The 21,319-nt window shown below is 36.4% G+C and overlaps 1 protein-coding gene across 2 annotated transcripts in view; it reads right to left on the bottom strand.

Annotated features, from left to right (window-relative positions):
* Nucleotides 1–3,022: 3,022 nt before the first annotated feature.
* Nucleotides 3,023–21,319, bottom strand: part of LOC141431194 (adenylate cyclase type 8-like) — a 127,243-nt gene continuing 108,946 nt past the window's right edge. For both annotated transcript variants that reach the window (XM_074092267.1, XM_074092259.1), the window contains 3 exons: nucleotides 13,916–14,135; nucleotides 10,984–11,080; nucleotides 3,023–10,836 (listed from right to left, as the gene is read on the bottom strand). In XM_074092267.1, coding sequence (XP_073948368.1) covers nucleotides 10,416–10,836; nucleotides 10,984–11,080; nucleotides 13,916–14,135 — 738 coding nt within the window. In that variant the 3' untranslated portion in view covers nucleotides 3,023–10,415. The remainder of the gene's footprint in view (nucleotides 10,837–10,983; nucleotides 11,081–13,915; nucleotides 14,136–21,319) is intronic.

Here is a 21,319-nt window from a genome sequence, read left to right on the forward strand (position 1 = left end):
ATTGTTTTTTATTCGAAATACTTGCACAAGTGCTTACATTTCGGCGATATTTTTAGAAGCTTTTTTGTAGCTTGCCCTGTTTGCTTATTTATTTATTGTTTGTTTGGGTCAAATCTTGGAAGCTAAATTTGACCCACTTCCAGTGGTCCGATCGACTTGAAATTTAGCATACTTATGTAAATTTGGTGACAATATAATAATCTGGTAGTGACAACTTGGTGGTTCTGTCAGAATCGTCTCTGCAGGAGGGAAATCCTCGATAGTTAATAGTACCGACTTAAAATTTGGTACAGATATGTAGTTTAGTTTAGACGACAATTCAAGTACAGTCAACAAAAAGTACATTCGGCAAAAAAGCTTGTATTAAAAATTAAATTTTTAACAAAAACTGAATCGTAAAATATGTTGCTAAGCACAAAACTCGGGAACGGCTGGACCGATTTCGCTTATTCTTATTTTGTTGTGTTCGTTATTGTCAGGAGAAGGTTTTTATGGAAGAAAACTTAGAAATATACACTGGGGCGAAGCCGCGGGCAACAGCTAGTTTAAAATAAAAATCAAAATGTCTTTATTGCGGTTATGGTTATTTGCAGTGTAATGTAACTATGTTTGCTCGGGTGGAATCTTTCAACTCAAATTTGAAGTGGATATCTTCAACCGATTGAGCTGAACTTTTACATCGATGTATACTTAAATCCGTGACAATGCAATAGTTATTATAAGCATGGAGTTGATCTGATAGATAAAGGCTAGCGGGTGACTCATCAGAACTCTGTGATAAACGCACACCACATCGACACGTAAATATTTTTATTAAATGAGGAATATGGCCGCTAGCGAAATTCAACTGTAACTTAGTAAGGACTAGTTTGAAAATATCGTCAGTTATTCTTTTTATTAATTTTGTGTGGGTGATGATTTTATTTGTTACACAAACAAATAAATAGTTCGGACATTCTTTGATGGGGATTTTGTTTGGCAATGTGTATCTACAGTTTAATACATCAGTGGTTATCGGATTGATACATGCATGCAAAATTTCAGCTCAATCGGTTGAAGATATCCACTTCAAATTTAAGTTGAAATGTTAATTCCACCCGAACAAACATAACTAGTTACATTACTTTACAAGTTAATAAAAACATATCACCAAAATGTAAGCACTAGGTGAAAATATTTTTAATATAGAACAATTTTAAATTAACATCCTGTTTGGTTGTCGCCCTGTCAGAGGCTGAATAGAGCTTTAGACTCTTTCTTGCCTTTCGCTGCGGCAGAAAAAATTGGCTGTCAGCGGTTCATTCGCGGGAAATTCAGCGGACTTCGTATGTTGTGTAATTAAATAATAAGAAGCTCTACTAGTGTGAATACATTTTAAACTGTATTATAAACCTTGTAAATAGTGTTAAATACTAAGTATGATTTTTTTTAGTGTAAAAAACAACATAGTGATTATTGGTGTGGATTTGGCGAGCGCTTTTTCAAAGTTGGCTTCATTGAGGTTTGTGGTTTATTAATTTTGCACAAAAACGAATAAACCACACAATCAGATAGTCACTATATTATATTACCGATGCTTTTATAAAAAAACATTGAAGTCGCATACTTAAAAGGTAAAATATTCAAACGAAATAGCTAGTCGTTGCTAGGCGACTCGGCCGCCTTAACAACGGCTCATAGCAACCAAAAAACGCTGAAAAAAAACATGTTTCTTGTATGACGACCCCCTTTTATTTGTAACTTTATTTTATTTTCAGTATAACTGTTGTTATAGCGGCCACAGTAAAACATAATCTGTGAAAATTTCATGTGTCTAACTTATACGGCTTAAGAGATAGAGCCCTGTGACAGACAGACAGACAGACAGACAGTCAGACAGACAGACAGCGGAGTCTCAGTAATAGGGTCCCGTTGGCACCCTTTGGGTACGGAACCCTAAAAACGAAGTATAAAGTGTGATTTAAAACTCCTACCTAGTTAATCCTAGTTAAGATATTTTACTTTTTTCTAACTATGATTTAAAAATGCACTTTGAGATCATCAGATCATATTTAACCATAACACGGCTGCGGAGTGAACAGGCAGACCAATTCTACCTACTATGTCATTGGCAACTTTTCGTACAATGGCACATTGATTAAATTAAAACTTAAATACTTATTTTACTTGGCGCTATGACCAGAATACATACAACAAGAAAAACAGCTAAGAAAATAAATACAGATAATAAGAACGTTACTTCGTAGAGAAAGTAAAAGTTATTCTTTGGAAATGAGTCCCGGGGTACCTCTACGTGGAATCTCTGCGCTACTGATCTCTTATTAAAATCCCACAATGAAATCATAGCGAAATTGATAATGAAAAGGTTCCACCCTGGTACGCGATACAGTTTCCTCGTCTGTACGAGACAAACAGTCGAATACATACTGAACTCGCCGTGAGCTTATTGATCAGAATTGATTGACGACATATACGTACCTATCGACTACTTCTTTCAACTAGGTACGTCTTTAATACTCGTAAAATATTTTTTCTTTTCTTTTCTGGGATGCTTGAACGCCCCTGTAGGCCTCCAGAAGCGGATACTTTTTGATTCGAAAATACAAACTGAAACATAGATGCACAGAAAAACCAGAAAAATAGACCAGCGCTGGGAATCGAACCCAGGTCCTCGACATTCCGTGCCACGTGCTATTGACAGCTGGGTGCGCGATGACAGCGCCAACTAGCGGTTACAATTACGGCGGACTTTGAAATATCAAATTGCTGACTGTCCTTACGAAGAGTAAGTAAACAAACAAATAAATTCTATGAAATATCGTTATTTATACATATTCTATTTAATCATTTAAATGCTTGTAAATCTATATTAGTGTAGATAATAACGATGACCTTTTTTATTTCTCGTCTAAAATGGCACAATCAATTACTTTCAGGACACAGTTAAAAAAATACAAAAAGACTCCAAGAAACCAATCTTACTTTGATTGCTTAATAACGACATCTCTTGTCCGGGTGAGCGGTTAGTTCCAATGGAATGCTGAAAGTTTCTCGATGAGGGCTACAGCATAGATGTCGCTAGTGTCGCTGCTTAAGTGACTAAATAAGAAACAAACAAGCTGAGATATGTGGTGAGTAAGAGAAATTCGTGTCTGTACCCCTGTCCAGTGGTGGTGTTGTAGTGGGGGTGGCACGTGGCACAGAATGCCGAGGACCTGGGTTCGATTCTCAGCGCTGGTCTATTTTTCTGGTTTTTCAGTGCATCTATGTTTCAGTTTGTATTTTCGATATAGGTTTTGCGGGATGACCGTAAAAGGAATAAAATTTGGAGCTGAAATAAAAAATACTCAAATACTCATAAAAACTTACTTACTTTACTTTTTTTGATTGTTAATCCGCCGGACCGGAATTCTGACAACTAGCTCAATCTCAAATTTACCAAACGTCAACGTTTCAGGGGTAACAAACATTTTTCTACTGAATTGCTCATTTGCAGATGATACTTATTTTCATTAAATTAACTTATTGTCTGGCCAGCCGAATTACTTCTATTTATGTCTGTTAGTAGATTGGCATTAACTGTTTCTTAAACTATTTTAAATATAGTTAGGCATTCGAACTACGAAATTTATGATCTACTTACATTTATTTATCTTTGCTTTTCGCACCACAGAACGAAAGAACGTTTTTGTGACTGATATTACGGAGAAAATCAGAATTCCACGGAATTAAAAACCAAATTATAATTAAGGTAATTAATTATTAACTTTCCTTGTAGCGTTTCCTCCCCTTAAAATAAAATGAATAAATTAAAACCTTAAGGAACATTACCTAAGTGATAGCTTTCGAGGATACTTTAGTGTGCCTCCTTAACCAGAAAATACATATTTCGAACGCTTTCACGACTAAATTAAAGGACCCCATACCTCCAATATGTAGGTACATAAACTAACCAAGCAAACGATTTGTAAAGTAGGTACTTCTATTTTACCGATAGTAGTTTGCACCCGCCTTTATTGAGAAATTCGCCCCGGCCAATAGTCCTTCCCAATCTTTGCGTTAGGTAACTGTCATCGTGTTTGTAGCCGGTTTGCTTTAATTGCAAATACTTACCTACTTAATTTAAGCGGAATAAATAAAACCAGTCAAGTAGGTGGTTCGAGTCGATCTCGCGCAGATGGTTTCTTATAAAATGGACACACAGGTAAGACTGCACGAGTGCTCCTGAAAGAGTTGTCTTTTAGGCAGGTAGCTATAAAACCATAAAAATAACGGAACTATTTTTTTTTTTATCTTTATTCAATTTATGCACTTCCAAGAGTTTCGGAAATGTGTAACTGTAGTCCGGCCTAGGACAACCTTACTTCTACTGATATTATAAATGCGAAAGTTTGTATGTGGGCGGGCGTGTGTATTTGCGCGCCTGGGTGTGTGCCGTGTGTGCATTATTGGTAGGTACTTAATAATCAGCAGAAATAAATTCTAAGATGACCTTTGTTTCGCTATTTAAGTACCCTTTTCTGGTAGATATTGCTTATACGGCGAAGATAACTGGCAACGAACATTAACTTGTTAAAAATATAACAAGGAGGTACCCTAATAACAATTGTCCAAAAACTTAAATAAATAAACCTAACCGGTAAAATCTAGATTATTCAGCTTTGCCTCATTCGTAACACAAATCCATCGGTGGATTTCGGTCTTCGAATTTTGCACACTTAACTACCTCCAGTGCCTGGCAGGGCTACTAAGAAACTCGAAGTTCGTATCGTACCGTCCCTCTCGCTCTCGTATTAAATAGTATAGGTACCTAAGTGTCAGAGGGACCGCACGACACGAACTTCGAGTTTCAAGTTTAGTATTAGCCCTGCTGTTTTATTCTACATTCGTACCAAGCGATTACCTTGTGGATACCCCTGTAATCCATTCCTCGTAACGATTAATATAAAAATAAAAATATATAAGTAAATGTAGGAAATTACGTCTTTTTTCTTAATTACGAATGTTGTCTTAGTTGTTTACATATACCTACTTAATAATTACGCGTATGTTGTACCTAATGATTTCATTACATAGTATAGAGTTCTGTAACTTGTAACAGTAAGAATCTAATGATTATCTAACTAGTTACATTGGGCATCTCACATTTCATTCAAAGAGGTTAAAACTAGAAAAAAGAAAAAGCAATCAAGGCCCGTAAGTACTCGCCACGTTTAACTCGTACCATACAACATCGATCTTGTCACGTAAAACTTAAAAAAATTGACAATTAATTTAATAGTATTTATTATTGTATAATTGTTGACCATATAATTGACAGATTATACTATAGGAGTAGAAAAAATACTTAGTGGCAAGGCCTTACAAAGGCTTAATTATACCTTAGGTACTATTTTATCTGATGGCATTCAAGATAAGTTAAACTTGAACATGCTGATGTTACGGTTGCTGCTTTACCTACCATCTCTCTATTTTAGGTGATCTTTTATTTATTTCATCCATTTAATAAGTTTTCATGATATAAGAAATTGTAAGAAGAGTTATTGCCATCGATTGCGAAATATTCAAGAAAAACCGTTCAAGTGCGAGCCGGACTCGCGCACCGAGGGTTACGTACAAATTTGTATGTAAATATTGTAAATAGATCATTGATGGAGTCTCGAGGATTTTTCCCGTTTTATCCGATCGTTATTTTCCTCTAAAATAGAAAATACACAAGATCTAAAGTATAAAATTCGAAACGAAAAGCTCGAATTTAACACACATTTGCATTTTTAAGTTAATATTTCGCAAATAAATCACTGTATAGATTTTACAACCCCGTAATGATTTTACGAGTAAAAGCCCTATCCAACGATACCCCAAGTTGCAAGGTTACACGAGAAAAAAATCACCCCCACTTTCCGTCTAGAGGAGGTAAATATATGTTTAGTGGTACATTTTATTTTACTACTTTTGCGGCATGACCGATACCTACAGATATACTCGTAGTGAATAATGTTTTGCTATCGTATTTTGTCGGAAAAGTTCGTATTTATGTATCTTTCTTTTTTAATTAGCTTTAGTAAATTTTAGCACCTAGCTAAGCTAGTTGAGAAAGCTAGACAAATACGAACGAACTTTTACGACAAAATACGATGGAAAAACAAGGGCATTAATCAATGGATCTGTAGATCTGTATATTAGTACTGGCTACGCGCCTCTACATGATATTTTCTATGTTTTTAACCCTTTTGTTAATGTGTTGTTCCATTGTCAATATCAATGATTTACATAAACAGTTGCTATACAAAATCATCTACTTTTACATGTAATCACCGATCCAAATACCCTAACAATCGGTAACAGAGCGTAGTTATCGTGGTTACAACGTGGTTGTGATGATTACGTTGTTCACCAGGTAAAATATGAAGATCGTTATTTATTTAAGTATTTCAAAGAAACTTACACAGCATAACAGTTAAACGCTAAGGCACAGGGTATAAAATAATAAAACAAAAATGTCTTCATAATACCTACCGTCTTGAAGCACTGTCAAAGAAAAATTATGACACAAGGTGCCTTCATGCCCAAGCTGTATTAATAAAAAAATACTTCTGGGAATATGTGAGCGGCGAAATAAAATTATGTAACAAATTGTGCAAAGAAGAAAATAAATAATTCGCGAAGAAGGAGTTACAAGCTCGAGCGGAATTACTTTTGCTGGTTTCGCCATCCGAACTGAAACAGATAAAAGAATGCACTTCATCCAAAGAGCTATGCGATAAATTAAAATCCATTAGATACAAATGTACTGGCCCGGTTCGAAAAGCAGCATTGCTCAGTTCAGTATATTAGCTCAGCTCAATTCGTCCTAAAACGAATGAATCCGACTGAAGATCTTAGAGATTATCCTATTTATGTTTTTACTGTGTTTTTGATCTGAGTTTGAGTTTAAGGTCATTTAAATAACTTTATGGACAATATGGATGTAGACATAACTGCAGAACTATTAAGTATCATGATGCTATACAGCCTACCTTCAAGCTATGAAAATTTTAGAATAGCTATTGAGTCACGAGATAAGTTACCAAATCTACACGACCTAAAATCAAAATTATTGAAGAGAGTGAAACACGAAACCAATGTTTGAGTACTGGGTCAACTGAAGCATTATATGTTAAGAATAAAAATAAAAACTTGTACCAAAACTTATTTTTGCAAAAACTGGAATAAAAAGGGAACTCAACCCCACAACTGAACGGGGAGGGAGGGGGATCAGCTGAAGCCTGCTGGTGTAGGAAAAAATATTCGAAAAAGGAAAAAGAAAACAAATTTCCAAAACAAGTACAGAATTTTAGCATCTTTCTGGCATCAGCAATAAAGATGACAATAATATGTGGCGTCTGGACAGTGGCTGCACATCACACGCGAGTGTTTAAATATTTTTTTTGAAAATTTAAGCCCTGAAACAAACACTGAAATTAGCTTCAAAAATACGTCAACAGAAATTCAAGGAAAAGGAAAAATAAAGATTTCTTCTAATAACGAAACCTTTAATCTAAATGAAGCCGTATACGTTCCTCATATATCTACAAATCTGGTATCCGCTGGGAAGATTCTGTTCGAAAAGCAAATAGGATCAATAATCGAGGATGATGATATAATTTTACAAGCGCAGAGAAACAAGAACGGCTTGTACCTACTATTTCGATGTTGATCAGAAGGAGCCAAGAGCAAATTTGGCATCTGAAAATGAAGCTATGATATGGCACAAGAAGCTGGGCCACATAAACGAAAAAGATTTGAGAATGATTTATCCGAAGAAATTAACAATGGAAAAGACTGGCATGACGCTATAAAAGCTGAAATGAAAGCGCATATATGAGAAATGAAACATGGAGAATTTTTAAAAGTGAAGGTAATGCAAAACCAATAATAGATTAATAATTAAAAAAAAGAATATTGGATTATATTCGTACAACGTAGAAATAAAGAAAGCAAGACTTGTTGCCCAAAGATTTTCACAAAGACTCGGCATCGATTACGAGACTTGCACCCGTTGCAAAACTTAGCTCCATCAGAACTGGCGTTGGTTTAGCAGTTCAACAGAATGTACAATTAAAACAAATGGATGGTCACAACAGCCTACTTAAATGGAGATATCGATGAACATATAGTTATGACACTACTTGAAAACGTAGAAGAATATGTGACAAAAGTTTTAGTCGAGGATAGCCAACAAGACGATTTGACTATCTATAAGTAAAACAAATGCTATTAGATAATTATAAAAAGTATAAAAGGCGAAGTGTGTAAACTGCAACGATCATTTTATAGCTTGACTCCAGGTGCAGGTAGGACCTTGTGCAAGGTCAGCCCGGATTGCTACCACCATCTTGCTCGCTAATCCTGCCGTGGAGAAGTAGTGCTTGCAGACAGCCGGTGAAATTACTAGCACTTGAGGTATTCCATCTTAGGGCTCTAGGTTGGCAACGCATCTGCTATGCCCTGGTGTTGCAGGTGTCTATGGGCGGAGGTGATCTCTTACCATCAGGAGGCCCATTTGCTTGTTTGCCATCCAGTCGAATAAAAACAAAAAAAAACTCATAATTGAGAAATTTCGATTTTGAACCATCAAAAGCTGATCCATGTGTATACATACTGGAGAAAGAAGGAGCAAACATTATAATATCAATATGGTTCGACGATCTACTGATATCATATTCTTGTCCAAAGAAAATGAAACAAATACAAGATTTGCTTATGACAAAATTTCATTTGAAAGATTTTGGAAGACCTGAAAGAATGCTTGAAATAGACTCTACGTTTTCACGTACCTTACCTACACGAAAGATACAATAAAATTAAGTCAGAAAAAATATGTGGAGGATTCACTAATTAAGTTTAAGATGGACGGATGTAAGCCTACGACTGCACCCATCGAGCCCGGAGTCCACCTAGAAATGAATGAAAAATTGCGAAACTAAAGTGGCAGTGGGCGGGGCACATTGCTCGCAGGACTGATGGCCGAGTAGTGACTTCGTTCAATATATTGTTCAAAGCTCTTCTTGAAATTCTAGTGGCGTTTGCAACTCGCTCTTGAACCTTCTTGAAATAATGACTTACATTGTTATCCTCGACCTTTTAAAATCTGTCGGCTTCCGCTAAAAATATTTATACATAATTGCAAATAATTTCGCGTGACTGACTGTCTAAATAAAGGTTTCCTTCTTTTTCCTACAGGTGCCATCGTACAATTTCGAAGGGTTTCAACAACTCTATATTATTTTATATTTTTGTCTAAATGTGTCCGTACTCTACTGCACCTGTGCAACTACTGACAAACGTCACAAGTAGTGTGTGACAACGCTCTACGAAGCCGAAATTAGCCGAGTCTCTTTCCAAAGACCGATTTTTACTTGCGCCGATAGCTAAACCGCAGACGGACGGACAGATAGACAGACGTGACAAAACTATAAGTGTTCCGTTGTTGCCATTTTGGCTACGGAATCCTAAAAATTATACTTAATTTCGACTTTTTTAACTGACTTCATAAATGTAAAGGATCCTAAGTAATTCTCCTGCATATTTTTTTGGCAATTGACAACACTGACTCGTTTGTCAAGCAAACAAATTTAACTATTAACTACCACCGTCACGTAGATTAGGTGTATATTTACTACAATCGCATTTATGTTTATTTATAAAAATCTCTGCGTTATCACCTTCGTTTAAATGGCTTCATGTCATGCCGCAGATGTCCAAAATGGCCAAAAATTACAACTTGCAACATTTGACACGGATAGTAAGCGAAGTTGTCAGCAAATCCAATGATTGGATTTCAATCATATTGTTATTTGAAACGGATAGGTAGGTTAGGTAGTACTTAAATAGGTAGATACTTAAGTCATTTAAACAGGGTGATCCAGAAACCGACGACAATCCGTTAGTTATTTTGATAGGAAATTAGCGGGGCCCCTATCAGCTGTCGATGGATTGTCGTGGGTTTCTGTGAAATAAGTAAGTAGTATATTGAAATTAAACGTCATCTTTAGTTTCTGAAAACTGAAAGATCCCGTAAGTTACATTTGTGTGCGTAACAGTTCGTTATATATGTAATCTTTAAAGCTCCATGAACTGTTTTACCGTTTATACACAGGTTACTACGTACCTAGTTAAATTAAAAATATCCTGCTATAGGTTAGTTTCTTTAGTTACTTATTTAGCATACATTTTATCAACATATTTAACGCATATATATATTAGGCTAGATAATGCAATCTACTTACAGTCGATGCCATAGGTACATATAAAATTAATGTACTTACACGTTCTCGAGGTGTGAAAAATATACAAACCATGCCATTAATAATGTCAGACTACGATTAAATTAGACACATATCTAATTAATGAACTCGACCATATAATGCTATTTACATCCTAGTAGAGGTCACGTTACTGCTCTTAGATTCGATGTACGTCGTACTTAGTTGCTCTTTACTTCTTTTAATTTGGTCCTTGTTTTTGCTTCGGAAGAATGACGCAGTAGTGACGGATCGAAGTCTGAAAGTTCCATTTACTTGCGTTTTCGGGACTTCGTTTACAGTAAAGTTAGATTCTTCGTTTAGCTTTCTGATTTTCGGTGATCTATCTCGGTGAGGTCTTGATCGGTATGAGAAACTTGCCGCTTTTAACCTTGCTCCAATACCTAGCTTAGGCGGTGGGTTCGGAAACGCAGTCGTGTGAGGGGCGACCGGGGTGTGCGGTGCAGATATGCTGCCGATAACTGGTGGAGCCATGTCTGGACGTCTCACCACCATACTCATTGTTTGATGTCGCATCTCATTCTCCGTGCTGTAAAATATTTAAGGTTAAGTAGTCTGTCTTTCTTGTCTATGAACTAAGTCATTGCAATACAATATACTTAATAATAATATTTTAGATGTGATTTATTAAATGAAGCATAGTTTTTAGGTGTAGATATTTTAGAAGTGACCGTACCGTCCTTGGGCGTGGCGCGCGCGCAGCGCGCGCGTGCCGCTGGGTGCCGTGCCCGAGCGCACCGGCGCGCCGCCGTGCACGCTGCCACTGCGCAGCGCTGAGAGTGAACACAATACAATACTATATTTTAGGGTCCTTATTTTGAGCGTTTATTCCGTATGTTTTTCATGAGCACATTTTTGTTGACATGGTAGAAAAATCTGTTACAGTTTCCAGACTATCTAGTGAAGTACAAGACGGCAACATGAACCATAAACACGGTAGCATTCATAAAAAAATATGACCAATAAAATGAGACGGTTGAAACGCTCGAATACCCTTTATCTGGGGGCAGTAGTTGAGCTAAAAAGCGGCACGGACGTACCATCCTTTTCTCGAAGCAGTTTAGGCCATTTTCGACCCCCCTATAACTTCGTTGTGAATAAAACTAGAAGCCTGAATTTTCAGTAACCAAGCAGGCATTGTATAAACACGGTATATTTTAAATTTCATTCAATTTGAAGCAGCAGTTTAAGAATTATAACTAGTTAAAGTTTCTTAATTTGCCACTCACTCACTGACTGACCGATCATCAAAACTCTAAGGCACTTACTTCTAGCAGACATAGAAGCTTCAAATCCTACTAATCCTACTAATAATTATAAATGCGAAAGTTTGTGAGTGAGAATGTTTGTTAATCCTTCACGCTGAAACGGCTGGACGGATTTGGATGATATTTGGTATGTAGATAGCTGGACATCTGGAATAAGACATAGGCTACTTTGTATTCCGATATTCCCACGGGATAGGGATAAAATCTCGAAATAACAACCGCTGGGCTTAGTCATGAAATTTGGCATGATTTTCGGGAATTCACACGGGAATTTTAAAAAATCTCTAAATTTCAATTCAGCTGCTGGATCTAATAATATAATAAACACTAGTTTAGAATACAATTAGTATTTAGTAAGGAAAAACTAAAATATTTTGCTATTTTGGTCCAGTTTTCTAGATAAACCAATATCTTAATCCCATATAAATATATAGGATTACAAAGTTACATTAGCAGTGAATGAATCAGTGTACTTACAGAAGAACTGAGTTGCGATACTTGTTTTTTTTACAAGTTATGTTGTTGATGGCATACTTTAAACCAGGGGTCTTCAAACTTTTTGACTCAAGTCAAGAGGGCCACACTGCACTTAATGTAAATTCGTGTGGGCCACAACACTTTGGCTGGTCATGGGGGTAATACATTAGTTAAGTAGGCTTAGTTTTCAGGGGGTACCTAGATACGAGTAACGCATAAGGAACGCACTTGGTGTTGATTATGTTCATGAATTCTCTATGATTATGACCAATTACCGTTAGTGGCGGGTCTTATAAAACTCTCGCTTTCTTTCCGGGGGCCGGATTAGAGGGGCTCGCGGGCCGGACTTGGCCCGCGGGCCGCAGTTTGGCGACCCCTGCTTTAAACAACTGTTACGTAATTTAGGCTTATTAACCTGTCCTCTCCCAGAGGCACAAATTTGTGCCCAAATTCCCTTGATCCTGTTATCCTGGGAGATGACAGATTAAAGTCGACAAACTAAAGTGATAAGGACGCAAAGCTTTGCTGAGTGGGAAATAAGGTTCTACGAGCTTTTAAGACCTTTAGGTAGTTATCGTCGGTGATACTGCAATACCGCGTAACTAGAGCATTTTCCAATAGGTCTACTTTTCACTGTCAGAACAGCACAATAGTACTGTTAGTACAGTGACAAGTATCACCGACGTTATGTAAAGTGGTAACTACTTATATTGTACCTATACAATATTTTATCAAACATACTGAAATTTATCTATCTGTTGCTCTTTAAATCATTAAATAAACATAAGTAATACGATTTTTTTTCTTCACTACATATAGTCCTAAACTAGTTATTTCATTATTACGATCCCATACGGGTATACAGGGTGTAACATTCGGATCGCTCAGTATGGGAAAGTCTGAAACTATACGCACCCCCCCGTACGCACTATGCGACTAACCGCGCGGTTTTAGCCTGCCGTCTCTCCGGTTCGCCGCATAGTGCGTACGGGGTCTATGGCATCGATTTTAGTAACAAGAAAAACTGCATTCAAACATTAAAAAAAAACTTGTACCTCAGCTCGGGAGTCGAACCTGGACGATTTGAAAAATAAAACTTACATTATTAAAGAATATGAAATACAATGCATTCTATTCATTCTAGATATCGTGTTTCATAGTAACATTTATTGCTTATAACTTATTATTGATATCCAAATAGAAATTATGTAAGTTGAATTTTTCAAATCAACCGGGTTCGATTCCCGTTCTGAGTACAAGCCTTTTTAGGGTTCCGGAGCCGAAATGGCAAAAACGGAACCCTTCTAGTTTCGCCATGTCTGTCTGTCTGTCCGTCCGTCCGCGGCTTTGCTAAGGGACTGTCAATGCTAGAAAGCTGTAATTTTGCACGGATATATATGTAAACCATGCCGACAAAATGGTACAATAAAAAACTGAAAAAAACTAAAAAAAATTTTTTGTGTAGGTACCTCCTATACACGTAAATTGGGGTGTTTTTTTTTCTCATCCAACCCTATAGTGTGGGGTATTGTTGGATAGGTATATATATATATATAAATAGCAGCCTTAGGTATAAAATATACCTAAACTTGGAAGATTCCGTATAAATTACGAAATCCTTAAAAAAATATTACTTAATTTTTTCGTAATGGCTAGGGAACCCTATTTTGGGCGTGTCCGACCCGCTCTTGGCCGGTTTTTTTAATCTATAGGTCATAGGTGTAAGATTGTTCTTAGGAACCATGTCATCGATTTTAGTAACAAGAAAATATCTATAAGTATCTTCGTATGTCGTATAATTTCAGACTTTCCCATAATGACCGATCTGAATGTTACATCCTGTATAGTTTACGTAAGACATACGCAAAGTAGTAGCATCGAGGGGGTGTGTGTAGATGCGTTTCCTGGCCTGTAGCATGGTGTAGACGAGCGCGGCGAGCGAGCGCGGCGGCGCGGGCGCGGGCAGCGGGCCGGCGCCGGAGGCCCCGCGCTGCCGCGCCACCCACCACGTCTCCATGCGCCCCTTGCCCTTCACCTCCACCTCCCCGCGCGCCACCAGCTCGTAGCCGTGACGACTCAGCAACTACATTAGAAAAATCGTATCAGTAAGTAGGTAACTACTTCCTGACTATGGAGATTACCTACTTCAAAAGGAGGTATTGTACCTTTTCTCCTTAGATGAATGATTGGTCTCGCGCACTCGCTCGACTAGATACCGCGGTAACTAAAAACAAAACGTTCGTGAATGCGGCAACTCAATATTGTAGTGTGCGTAAGAACGGTGTAAGACAATTTGCAAGGATGCTAGTGTGCGTGACGAATTGTGTTGCCAGCTGCTCCACTGTTACCCGAATTATTGGGAAAATAAATTATTCTGTGGTCTATTAAGTTACTGGTTACAAAATGTATCTTGGGAAATACTTAGAAATTAAGAAGTAATTAAGAGTGAATGTATTAATATGTTGTGTATAGGTTAGGCGTAGGTTTCTTCTTTAAAAAAATGGTAGGTATGATGTAGGTATATCAATGATCAGGCCTCACTTTTAATTAAAAAATATATATATTTAAGGACATTCAATATTTACAAATTATTACTGAAAATTCATGGACTGAGTCACCAACTAAGAAGTTTTGCGTTCTTAACACGTTGCACCTATAGTGAAACTTAATATAATTTACAGGTTAATTAAAACTAAAATAAAAATAATTGTTTACAAAATATACATACATAGGTACATGCATACATACATACTTACATACGCTTGAAAACATAACCCTCCTTCGGGCAGTCGGGTAAAAAGTTAACATTTCAGGAAATGGGTAGAAATACGAAAAAAAAAATTTTTCGTTTCCCGTAATACCTAAGTAAATCAGCTGATCGGGCTTTTGACTGGGAAGACGAAAAACATTTTTAATTTTAAGACACATTCACCCCTTAATTAAATAGTGTCGGGTAACAATTTATACACCTTCAGTGTATAATATCACAAAGATAAACATTAAATAATATAGAACTAGGTTATGTATATATAATAATTACGTTAGATACTTAAATAAAATAAGTTATTAAAATTTATCATCATTTAATGATGATAACAATAAAATTCAATTTATTAAAATCTCAACCACGGGGAATTTGATTCTTGTGTACGCGGCAACACAGAATGGCGTTTAGGGTTCATGTTATTTGATTTTGTAATTTCGAAATTATACGATATTTACTGATAGTATGTGATCCCAGTGTCCTTCTTATTTCTTGTAGTATTATTTTTAAACAGATTCATTGCGAAAACTGGCATTTTACTTCGGTTTATGACCAAAATTTAACAAAAATTCGGGACATGCACATTACGCACAGTTTGCAACGCGACTGAGTCGCCTCGGGCTCAGGTACGCCGATTTCGGCGTACTATTTGTTGCCGCATTTGACAAGTACGCCGGCGGTATCTAGTCGAGCGAGCGCGCGAGACCAATCATTCATCTAAGCTTTTCTCCAATAGGCTCGGAAATGTCAGCCTTACTGTCGCAAGTATAGTACAGTCAAGGGCAAAGATATCGACACGTCCAAAGTTACAAAAACATTACCACATTAAGGCCGTGTATACATATTTTTGCAACTTTGGCCGTGTCGATATCTTTGCCCTTGACTGTACACGAAGTTCTTCCTTATAAAAAGCCACAAATTAAAAAAAGTCAGTTCAAATTTTATTACTGTATGCTCCGATCAACGATTAGTACTAGATTCAACCTGAAAGCTCTGAAAACGGCCAGAGAAATAAGAGCACAAAATTAATTTGTGCTCTTATTTCTGACAGTACGCGCCAACCACAGCCAACGTGGAGACGTGATAAAATGCCTCAATGTGCGTTTAAATATTGCGAAAGCAGCCACCGTAACACTAAGGTTTTGGAAGGAATATCCTTCTTTAGGTAAGTACAAGTCAGTATTTCACTTAAAGTACGTAAAAAATAGCAGTTTACATTTAAAAATCAATAATTTATTGTTTGGCCAACATTTGGCCAACCATTTCGCCAATAATAGGTGGTTCTGGAACAAATTCATGGAGTAGTTCTCATTTTAAAATAATATATTATATACTTATATATTTTTTGGAGATTTTCTAGTGATCCTTTTTGCTGTGCGGAATGGATGTCGCTGTCGCGAAAGAAAGAGAAGAAGAACTTTATAGACCTTACAAAAATTCGACTATATGTTAGATTTATTTTGACAAATTTGACATAACTGGAAGTAGCCAAAGATTACAGAAAACGGCGATTCCCAATTCGCAGGTATAGTTACTGCTCTGAAAGACTGCTATATAACGAGCTAAATTTATTTCACGATAATTAATTCACACCCGTCATTTTTTTTTCGAAAACTCAATTTCCCACTGTATGGCAGAATAGAGCAAATTTAATTTTCTTATTGTTTAAAAAAAGTCGACTGAATTTGCTTTTGTTGTGTCGTATAGTTGGAGTTATGCCTTTTTAGAATAAGTAAGTTTTAATCAATTAAAAATCCTAGTTAAAACACATAAATATTGGCTTCTACCTCTTTTCACAGGGAATATAATGGATGAATCCTATCATGTATGTGTTGGTACTCATTTATTTATATTTCATGTATTGTTTCGCTCAATTAAAATTTCGGTCCTTTTATCTTTCCATTGTAGTGTCCACTCTTGTTTCTGATGTCCTTTCAATCGTTCAAAGGTTAACTGGAAGAGATCCCTTTAAGGGATAAGTTCGCCTTTGTACCATCAGCCTAATAAGTGGTCTATCAATTTTTAAACAAGTTCCTATCAAATTAATATGTCGCTCTAGTCGAACTTTTAAGTTGACAGACACGTCTATTGGCATTATTGTTTTATGACATGCAAACGAACGATTATCAACTTTAGGGTAGTAGACCACATACTGGTATATCTTTTTCTCTTGTTAAAAGTTATTTCATATATTTTATGTAAAATAAAGAGTTATACATACATACATAGTGTTAAAAATTTGAGATGTTGTCAATTATGCATTTGCTAATTACTTAACTTAATTTAGTTAATTATCTATAAGTACATTTCATTTCATGTTAATATTGTAAATTTGTTTGTGTTATATCTCTGTCAAATAAAAAAATCTGTCTTATGTAATTGCGACTCCATTATTACCCTGTTCCCAAAATAGAATGACATCTGTTTGAAACGAAGGAAGTTTTTTGTTTATCGAACGCTTTTGCTCGTCTTGTGACGAAACGTCGTAAGTATTATATACAATTGTTATTATTCGGATCTTTGTTTCTTAGACTTAAGGTTTATTTTAAGTTTATTTAGGAGGTAAAACACATATATGGTCTGTCCCATAATTCGAGATACTAAAATGACGTTTCATGTGTTACCTGTTTTTTGCGTCTCATAAATAGTGATGTGCCGCAACCGGTTATCACCGAAAGATTTTGTAGGTACCTATGTATGTATGTCGTAAAATATTAAGATTTGAACGGATCCGTGATGTACTAAAATGTAGGGCACTTAGGACATTCTAGAAAAGGTAAAATAGGTCTATTAAAAATGCGACCGTTTTCGAGATATTTCGACTTTTTATAGATGTTGATGTTGAAGTTTCAATTTCATTCTTTGGCCTCTGTGTATACATATTTGTACGTATTTACAACCATACACTTCTCGGCTTTGCTAAGAGGTTGACGTTTCCGTTTTTTCCGAGGCGAAAGTATTTCTTCGCTGTGTCGTCTATGCGACGAAGTACTTGGCTGCTCAGAGTCCATGTTTAGTTAAACAAAACTCAACAAAAACACGACCAAACAAAATTAACAAATAAAAAGTCTTATCTCAACAAATTTAACAAATAACGTCAACAGCAACAATTAACGAGAAAACGCACTAATCACATCCGATGACAATACGAGTAAAGTAACGACAATCGGTTGAATACCACTTGAATACGAAAAACATGAACAATGACGTTGTGTGATATCCGGAAACCGAAAATCAAAGTTCGCACCGCAACGCCCCTCTCACTCCCGCAGTAAATAGTAACGTCAGAAGGACGGAACGACACGAACCTCGACTTTCAAACTTCGTAGTAGCCCTGCTGGCCCTAACTACGAAATGTAAAACCCGAACTTCGTATGTTGCCGTCCCGCTGACGCTTATCTCATTCAATACGCGAGTGAAAGGGACGGTGCCATACGAACTTCGTTTTTCTACTTTTGTAGTAGCCCCTCTGTATTATTTTAAATGTTGGCACTAAGTGATGAACACTGTATTTTTACCTGTGCTTAGATTTTATCACTTTATCGTAAAAGTGCATTTATATTTACAAAATGGAAAGTAGAATATTGTATGCTATAATGTTATTTTTGCTATCGTAAAATATACATTTTATCGGTTATTTACGAAACCGAAATCATGGAGCAGCACTGTTCCTTTTATGCTGGCCACATTATTTTTATTTTTGACATTTTAATATCTTCATTTCAGGAATAGACCATAGCTATAAGTATAAGCAACACGGCCACTTTTTCGTTTTGATTTTGTATGGGACCTGTAATCTAGTACTAATCGTTGATCGGAGACTGTATGCTATTTTCACTATTTAAATTCACATTTTACTACCATCCTGATTTTTTTCAAATTTTTTCACCCACCGGTTTAGTTTTTAGAAGGGGGGGGGGGGCTCGATGTTAAGAAAATTTGCACTTTCAAGTTGAACATTTTGCAAACAAATCACTGTATCGAAAAGTAGTTTTAGTTTTGAATTTTTTTATTGTACCATTTTTTCGGCATAGTTTACATGGGTGTACCTGGTTTTGCCTAATAACTTTGCGCCTATTTTCAGTTTGCTTAATGTTACATAAACTAATATTACTTAACATAATGTTTAATTTTACCTAATTTCTATTTTAGTAAAAGTAATTTTGTATAGAACTTACTTTACATAATTTTGTTTCGCCTAATTTTAAATTACCTAATTTTCATTTTGTATAAACTTGACTGACAATTATATTTTGTAACATAGGTACATATTACATTATTTTATTTATTCTAATCACGGTTAATCCGAATACATTGCGATAACGTTAGTTTATTCTAAAAAGTTTAGTATTATAAAACAAAGTCGGTTCTGGCGCTTCGCCGGCCGCTACCGCGGTACGCTCGCTTCGCTCGCTCGGCTCGCGCACTGTAGATTCGCAGTTCTACCTTCAATTTTAAACTACCTAATTGACCTTGTTTTATAATAAACATTTAGGTACCAAAATAACGTTAGTAAGGAAAACAGATATTATGATAATTCAATATTATGCAATCCAATGTTAGTTAAAACTATGATTGGTTTTTTGGAGTCTTTTTGTATTTTTTACTTCAACTCCAAATTTGTTACTTTTACGGGTATCTCGTGAAACCATATCGAAAATACAAAATGAGATGCACAGAAAAACCAGAAAAAGAGACCAGCGCTGGGAATCGAACCCAGGTCCTCAGCAATCCGTGCTGCGTGCTATAACCCCTACACCACCGCTGGACAGGAATCTAGACACGATTTTTTCCTATGCATAGGTACATATCTCAGGTTGCTTATTTCTACTACGCTACTTATGCAGCAGCACTAGCGACATCTATGTTCCGCTCTCATCGAGAGACGTCACACTCTTTCGGAACCAACCGCTCACCCAGACAAGAGATGTCGCTACTAAGCAATCAAATTATGATTGGTTTTTAGTTAAAACGTTGTTCGGCTATATGACGATGATTAGTTAAAACAAGAATCGACCAAGTGAGCTTTCGATAAAATAATATTCGACAAAACAAGAGTTATGCAAATGTTATTAGTTAATACGTTATTCGGCTATTATGATGACGAGCTTTTGCCCGCGACTTCGTCCGCGTGTACTTTAGTTATCAGGGCATATGTTTTAATTAACCTCCGTTATACCTAATTGTGACCTTTGTACCTGTGTGCATAGCGAAGTACGATAAACGACAGGTAACAGTTTACTAAAGTACTTCGCTATCAACAACTTTTTTTACCAGTTTTGAAGCTAGTTTATGCAAAGCACGAGAGTAAATTAATTATCTCATGTGCTTCCGGCGAGAACCGAATCTTAACTCTAGAACCCGAAGTATATAGGTATTCGAAATTGCACTGTACATAATATTTTGTAAATTAGGTAAAATATAAATAAGAACGGATAATTACACAAAAATTACGCTTATATCAATAATACTAGCTTTTGCCCGCGGCTTCGCTCGCGTTAAATTTGGGCACAGAATATATAATAGTTCTAACGTACAGAATGGCCACGCTCCGCCCCGCACCGGTTCGAGTTACCCCACCCCTCAAGCGCAGATTGCAGGAAAACCGCAGGAAAGCAGTCCGGTGCGCGACGCGATGTATGTCGGCAGCACGGCATTAAGTTCGGGAGCAATCATTTTGCGAAATCGTAGCGGTACCCTACCTACTTCCTTTTTCTAAATAAATAATGATTGATGAAATTATCGTGATTAATACATGAAATAACTATCTACCGAATAATTATTTTAAGTTTGTAGTCGTATATATATTGTAATTGAAAATAATAATGCTTAAAGATGCAAACAGACACATTTTAAGTAGGTTTAAATAAATCGAGGATATTCTGGCAGAACCAGATAAGTGCACAATATTTATTTTTTATACGGTTTTGCTAGATAAATAAAGCAGAAAACATTGAGTATGCCTATGTATGTAACTTTAAAAAAAATGCACTTATTCTGTTTTGCCAGAATACCCTCAAAATAGGCAAGATTAACGATTACATTTATTTGCACATATCTAAGCCATACCTACATATGAGTACCTGGGTCAATCAACTTTTTTACCGACACTAATCTGTCCGCGACATTTTTCAAACAATTGCAGATTTTTGTAAGTAAACATGTTTTTCTGTAATTTAATAGATGGTGTACATGAATACATGGCATCCACCGTAAGTTCAACCTATTAAACCGTGAAATATCTTGTTGGAAGTACGATTTTTTGGTAACGCTAGAGACAATTTTGGTAACGCAGGAGACGCCCAAAGTGTCGGTAAAATAGTTGATTGGCCCACCTTTAAATGTCATTGATAGCACTTATAGTACTATACGGTTTTGCAATAGTCAGCCCTGTGCGGCTTACGCACACATTGACGCGTGTACAGACGTCGTCGTGCCTATGTAGATTCAAGAACGCGTATTTTGTACGGCGTGGCCGCCCTGTGATTTGGGGTAACATACAT

Source organism: Choristoneura fumiferana, chromosome Z (genome assembly GCF_025370935.1).
Source record: "Choristoneura fumiferana chromosome Z, NRCan_CFum_1, whole genome shotgun sequence".
NCBI lineage: Eukaryota > Metazoa > Arthropoda > Insecta > Lepidoptera > Tortricidae > Choristoneura > Choristoneura fumiferana.